Source organism: Pongo abelii, chromosome 8 (assembly GCF_028885655.2).
Source record: "Pongo abelii isolate AG06213 chromosome 8, NHGRI_mPonAbe1-v2.0_pri, whole genome shotgun sequence".
Taxonomy (NCBI): Eukaryota; Metazoa; Chordata; class Mammalia; order Primates; family Hominidae; genus Pongo; species Pongo abelii.
Genome location: NC_071993.2, coordinates 49768738 through 49775616, shown reverse-complemented (window position 1 = coordinate 49775616; position 6879 = coordinate 49768738). Strand labels below are relative to the sequence as shown.

The 6879-nt window shown below is 47.1% G+C and overlaps 1 protein-coding gene across 11 annotated transcripts; it reads left to right on the top strand.

The window, feature by feature from the left end:
* Positions 1-399: 399 nt before the first annotated feature.
* Positions 400-6277, top strand: ZNF32 (zinc finger protein 32). 11 transcript variants are annotated; one of them, XM_063727546.1, is made up of 3 exons: positions 400-1116; positions 3971-4109; positions 5342-6277. In XM_063727546.1, exons 2-3 carry the CDS (start codon positions 4040-4042, stop codon positions 6091-6093), a joined length of 822 nt encoding a protein of 273 aa, XP_063583616.1. In that variant the 5' UTR covers positions 400-1116; positions 3971-4039; the 3' UTR covers positions 6094-6277. The 11 variants fall into 11 exon arrangements, with proteins under 11 accessions (XP_063583616.1, XP_003780456.2, XP_024109982.2 ...); XM_003780408.5 differs by having other exon boundaries at positions 400-1384; XM_024254214.3 differs by lacking the exon at positions 400-1116 and adding an exon at positions 1297-1384 and having other exon boundaries at positions 3971-4215.
* The last annotated feature ends 602 nt before the right edge of the window (positions 6278-6879 follow it).

Here is a 6879-nt window from a genome sequence, read left to right as displayed (position 1 = left end):
TTTCTCTCTCAGACTTGGGAGGAGTGAAGGGAGGAGCCACCTGGGGCAGTTCAGGAGTGGGGAGCTTCAGGACAGTTTGCACCACACACTCTGGGATTTAGCTGTGCAACACCCCTGACCCCCATGTGAGGAAGGTGGTGTTTGTTTTCTCCACTAGACTGTCAGCCCCTCCCTAGGAGCACGGAGTGTGTCTCGCTCACTTTCGTGTCCCGTGTCAGCACTTAAAATGGGTTCAACGGATAAATGTTGAATGAAATTCAGAAATGATGTGCAATAGTAAAAGCTAACATTTAGGAATCAACTTATTACTTACACGACACCTCTGCATATTGAGTGAAATTAAGTTGTTTGGTTTAACCAATGTGTGGCTTTGGGGTAGAGGACAAGAACATAGCAAGAGGAAGCATTCTTTATTAGTCCTTCACGATAGAGGATGGACAGACACATCTACGGAGAGAGGCTCCAGAGGCAGGGACCCAGAGAGACGCTGGGCCAGGCAGAAGAGCTCCAGGATGTGGCCCCGATCCTGGAAAAGTGCGTTTAAAGGAGGCTTAAGGCATATCAGACAGCCTGGCCAACATGGTAAAACCCTCGTCTCTACTAAAAATACAAAAAAATTAGCCGGGCATGGTAGCACAGACCTGTAGTCCCAGCTACTTGGGAGGCTGGGGCAGGAGAATCACTTGAGCCCAGAAGGCAGAGGTTGCAGTGAGGCGAGATCCTGTCACTGCACTACAACCTGGGAGACAGAGTGAAGAAAAAAAAAAAAGCAGGCATTATTAGAGAGGCTTTATCTCGTACGTGTTCAAAAGCAACCATGCTCCCCTCAGTATCTCAGGAAGACTGGACTGCCTGTGTTACTGTTGCTCTTCACAGAAGCTCCATGAAAGCGGGCTTCGCCTTTGTTCATGCAGCGAGCGGCTCAACACGTGACCTCGAAGACCCCAAGGCTTTATCAACAGATTTCTCCCCAAAACTTCGTTTCCTTCCGCGACGCCCTGCAAGAACCCTGGATTCCTGAGTCCCTGGCTCAGCGTCTGCTACCCCGATGCTGTCAATCAGATCCTGCTAATCTGAGCGGCCGTGGCTCCGTCCCGGCTCCGCGTCCGCTGACAGGTCAGCGCTGTGGGTCTTCGGATTACCAGTCCAAACGGGACTGCTTGAGGTCCCCGCGCCCCCGGGACCTGCGGAGCCCGAGCGCAGGGCGCGCCAGAGAACTACATTTCCCACAGTGCTCTTGGGAAGCCGGGGCCGCCGAGACCCACGGCCCGGCGGGCGGGCTCGCGCGGAGACTCCTGGGAGTTGTAGTCCGTTCCGCCGGCGCCGGCGCTGGCGCTGCTGCGGGCTCGGCGCCGGCCTTTGTCTGCGGGCACGCGCCGCTGCGGTGAGTGAGGCCGCCGGCCGGGTCAGAGCGCCGGGGCAAGGTGGGGCTGCGCCATCAGGCCGCTGTCCCAGGCCCTCCTTGTGGCCCCCTTATGCCAGCGGCCGCCACGGAAATGAGCAGGCCTGGTCGGCCCGGGCCCCGAGGGAGGCCAGCCGCGAGCGGAGAGGTCGGCGGTCCGCAGAGCAGGGTCCCGTGGACCAGAGAGCGGGGTGCGGAGGTTCAGGACGCAAGGCGGGCCCGGGGCCCGAGGCGGGAGGGCAGCGTCTGCGGAGAGGAGCAGGGCCCATGGGGTCGGGGCGTGGGAGGGGGAGGCCGCGGCAGGCTCCCCGGGCCTCCGTGCGGGCTTCAGCGAGTGCGGGGAGCCGGCGCCGGCCTTCCGGGGTGGGAGGAGAGGTAGCCCCTGCGGGGGAGAGTAGGAAGCCAGGCAGTGTGTGGGAAACCACGCTACCCACAAGCTCCTACACCTGAAACTGGCCCTAGGACATTGTCCAGACCACCAAGTGTACCCCTCTTCTCCTCCGCCCTCCAGAGGACGCCGGATTTTAGATCTTCAGTCTGGTGGTCTCGTCAGATACCCCTCCTGTTTGGTTCTTTCCTTCTCATTGTCCTACCTGATAGGACAGTGTTAGTAATCTGTTTAATAAGTGGGGAAACTGAGTCAGGGCTGCTGGGTTACTTGCCCAAGGTCATATCCTGGGGGAGCCACGGCAAGAAGCCAAGACTCTCACGGACTACTTCTAAGCTTTTTCCAAAGGATATAATAGCCTTTCTAATAGGAAAATCAATGTTTTTAATTATAAAGCTACTTTTACAAAATCTTGGGAAAACTGCTTCCTCCGACCTGTGATCTAGGGAGAAAAATATGACAATTTCTCCCTTACTAATCACGGAGGGCCCTGATAGGCGGCGGAGTTGTAACTTGAAGACCTCACAGCAGGTGGAGAGGCAGAGCTGTGAATTCTACTCTAATTTCTGGAATCCCCAGCGACAGAGTCCAACCCCAGGCAGCAGGCGCCATGTACTCCAGGGACTTTTAATGTGTGTGCAGCTGTTGAGCAAGAATACCTTGAACTTCCAAATGATGTGCTGGCACGCTGGTAGGGAATTCCTTTGTAGCTTGTGTTCCAAGTTGGAAGTGAGTCCTCCAAATAAAAATTTAAATGTCTCTCCTGGTCATCACAGCATGTAGCAGAATGTGCAGTTGTCAAGAAGAACCAGGTGCTTAGGTTGACAAAACAAATAATGGTAGCATCATACTATTATTTCATTAAATCAGAAGGCCAGCATTTTGATAGGACATATTAGAGGGAAACAAGGAGTAGCACTGAACCAATGCATTTCTTAAAAGTGTAAGAATTCAGTAATTAGGATCCTGAAGTAGGAAGAAATATTTTTTTAAAAAAATAGATCATGTGGGCCAGGTGTAGTGGCTCATGCCTACAATCTCAGCATTTTGGGAGGTCGAGGCAGGAGGATCACTTCAGGCCAAGAGTTGGAGACCAGCCTGGGTAGGATAATGAGACCCGATCTCTACAAAAAAAATTTTAAATAATTTTTAAAAATTAGCCAGGCTTGGTGGTGCTTACCTATAGTCCTAGCTATTTGGGAGGCTGAAGTGGGAGGATCCATTGAGTCCAGGAGTTCAAAGTCACAGCAAGCTATGATTGAGCCACTGTACTCCAGCCTGGGCAACAGAGCAAAACCTTGACTCAGAATTTTAAAAAAATTAAAAAATAATTTAGAGCACATACAAGAGGATTCCTAGGATCTGGAAGAGTAATTCAGTCTGGTCAAACTCTCTTCCTTTCTGTTCAATTTTATAAGCATTCTGACCAGCTCTTTAGTGATCAGGAACTAGACAACTGTCTAAGAGCATACACTTTGGATCCAGAAAGTCTTGGATTTGAACCTTTGCTCCACCTTGACTCCTTATTTTCTGTGGATTTTTGGGCAAGTTACTTAACCTAGTTGGAGTGCCTTGGGCTTGGAGTCCAGAGTAGGTCTTTCTTTTCCAAGAATTGACAAGTATTTACACTTGGTCAGAACTGGTATTCTTGTATCTTCAAGAGCAAGAGAAAGGCGAGTCTGGGTCCGGAGCCTCCTAAGAATTGTTCAGTGGTAACAAATGGACTCTCTTGTTAAGTCTTTGTAACTACAGATAACTGGAGAGCTGATTGGTTCCAACCAATTGTGAAGGCTGAAATGTTGTTTTTTTAGATTCTGAATTCCTCTGGGGCTTGGAGGGAAGAAAGTAGTAGGTGGTTAGGTGGGGAACCAAAATGGAAGATCCCAGTTACATGCCAAGACCAAAGTAAACAGGAATGACTATTAACTTGGGACTGGCAGGAAGAGATATATGTTTATGTGTTCTCTCCTTTCCCACATCCTGCTTCCTCCTAGACTCATTTGTGTGTGGTCCTGGTACCTTTGGGCCCATTTTGCAGTGACATTTTAGTAACTGACATTATGTCAAGCAATCTAGGTTTCTCACATTCACTTATGTCTCAACAACTGTTGACTTTCTCCTTCTCACATATCAATTATTCTGCCCTTTCCTGTTTGTTTCTGTTTGTTTTTCTCCCTCAGGTGCTCAGGAACAGCCCATGGAAGAATCATATGAAGAGGTGGTGACTGAGGTCGTAAGCAGGAGTGGACATGTTTGGATTTCCAACAGCTACCCTGCTGGACTGTCATGGAAGATATGCCCAGAATGTAGCGTTCTTCAGTGAGTGAGTCAGTTGATGGCTGGATGCGCTCAGCTCACAGATATTCAGTGCCCCTGTTCTCAGTACTGGTCGGCAGTCTGAGGAAGCAGAGGAGACCTTGCTTTGGTAGAGCTCACTGTTCCTAGGGTTATAAGAAAAGCCTGTGAGCTGGAGTTAGAAGTAATAGTAGAAACAGAGCAAGAGAACCATCTTGATATGGAGGTAGCATTGAAGCAGTCTCTGAGAATGAATGAGCAGCTTAAATCTCAGCATTGTCTCTGAATAAGGCAAGGGAACAAGGAGAAAATTACCCTGGAGTGATACCAAGAAAACTGTTAATGGTGATGAATGGACCCATATTTAAAGTGCACCAGGAGGCTCAGATGCAGGGCAGTATTAGAGGAAAAAAAGTCAATATCGGCATAGAGAATAACTTCCAAACCAAAATTGATTTCAGTTTTGCCATAGCTTGGTAGACTGAAAATAGCAAGGATTTTAATGGGAAAAATTCCTTGGATCAGATTCTATAATTGCCATGGCTAGATCTGCAGTATCAGACAGGTTATTTAACTTCCTTAAGCTCCAGGTTCGTCTGTAAAATGGGGCAATAAGTTAGCAATAATAGAAGTAAAGTACCCAGGATTGTGCTACATATTTTCTGAGGTCATGGTGCTTATTCTGTTGTCAGAACAGACTGGACAGAGGTGGATTTCTGAAGAAGCAAATGCAACTTCACTTTTAGGACCCCTCACTTGCATTGGTCTCTCCAAGGCCCTGTGCTTCATTTTATACATTTTCTTAAAAGGGTGCCTCTAAAATGGGAAAGTTTTAGGCCTTATACAGCCTGGATCCACAGCGGTTTTGGAGTCAGATAAAAGTGGGTATGGGGCTCTATGTGATTCTGTATAGTTTTCTAAATTTTCTGAGCCTGTTTTCTGACCTGTAAAATAGAGAAAACCATGTCTATCTTACAAGGTTATTTGTTGGCCTAAATTAAATTCAGAGGCAGTACACTGCTATGGAGAATGCCTATTTGAGTCAGCTCTAACTTACCTAGCTCTGTGACCTTTGACAATCGCCCTTTGCTCCCATTATCTGTATCAATCTCATGGCATTGTTTTCAGGATTGCATTGTCTATGCAAAGAATAAGGCCTGGCACATCATAAGCACTCAAAGTATTATGTTTCTTTTTCCCTATTCTAACTCAGCATTATTGGTGCTTCTTACACGACTTCCCTCTCATTTTATCAGATGTGATGACTGAAGCCCACCACAAATATGACCACTCTGAGGCTACAGGATCCTCAAGCTGGGATATCCAAAATTCTTTCAGAAGAGAGAAGCTGGAACAAAAATCCCCAGATTCGAAGACACTACAGGAAGATTCACCTGGAGTGAGACAAAGGGTCTATGAGTGCCAGGAGTGTGGAAAATCCTTCCGGCAAAAAGGTAGTCTAACGTTACATGAGAGAATCCACACTGGTCAAAAGCCTTTTGAGTGCACCCACTGTGGAAAAAGCTTCAGGGCCAAAGGCAATCTTGTTACACATCAGCGGATACACACGGGAGAGAAGCCTTATCAGTGCAAGGAGTGTGGGAAAAGCTTTAGTCAACGAGGTAGTCTCGCTGTCCACGAGAGACTCCACACTGGACAGAAACCCTATGAGTGTGCTATTTGTCAGAGAAGCTTCAGGAATCAGAGTAACCTTGCTGTTCACAGGAGAGTTCACAGTGGTGAGAAGCCCTATAGATGTGATCAGTGTGGAAAAGCCTTCAGTCAGAAAGGAAGCTTAATTGTTCACATCAGAGTCCACACGGGCCTGAAGCCCTATGCCTGTACCCAGTGCAGGAAGAGTTTCCACACCAGGGGGAATTGTATTCTGCATGGAAAAATCCACACAGGAGAGACACCCTATCTGTGTGGCCAGTGTGGAAAAAGCTTCACCCAGAGAGGGAGTCTGGCCGTGCACCAGCGAAGCTGCTCACAGAGGCTCACCCTTTGACCACTCTCTTGAAGAGAAGTTCTCTTTATGAATTAAGAGTACAAAATCCTCTGAGATGAAGCAACCTATCCAGTTCTATGGAATGAATGGAGAATCAGAAAGACCATCATCGGGCAGGGCAAACTGACTTTTCTCCTTTCCCCCAAAAGAGTATGAAAAATAAATGTCTTGTTTATTATCATTATCATTATCATGTATGTTTTATAATTTCTGTCACTTTATTCTGACCTGATTTTTCAAGGTACCCCCATTAATCTGGTGCCACACTAGAGGTTGTTCTGTGTATACCCGATACAGATTTTAAATTTGTAGTTGACACTCTCAGGCTTTTATAAATGTAAAACATCAGCCCCTCATCAATCCCAAGTTATTTTTCTTCCCTACATATTCAAATTAATCTTGTTTTGCCTTCAAAACCACTGGGCAAAATCCATGGGGCAAATCTAGTTACCTTTATAATCTTCCTGTTGAACATTTCATTACCTGGATGATACCCCCAATAACCTATTGTAACTAACCACTCATGTCTATAGCAAGGGGCCTAGCCTTTTATTACAAAAGAAAATTTCTTTCCAAGCCTGCAGATCTTTAGTTTGTGCACTGAGACATACTTCACTCCTCCACTCCTAACTAGAATAGAGATAATTCACCTATAACCAAAGAGCAAACAACTACTGTCTGTGCAATTTTTTAAAATCTTTAACCCATTTCTCCCCATCTGCTAACGGACTCCTACATTTTCAGAGACCTTCACTCCCTCTTTGGTAACAGGAGCAATATCTTGGG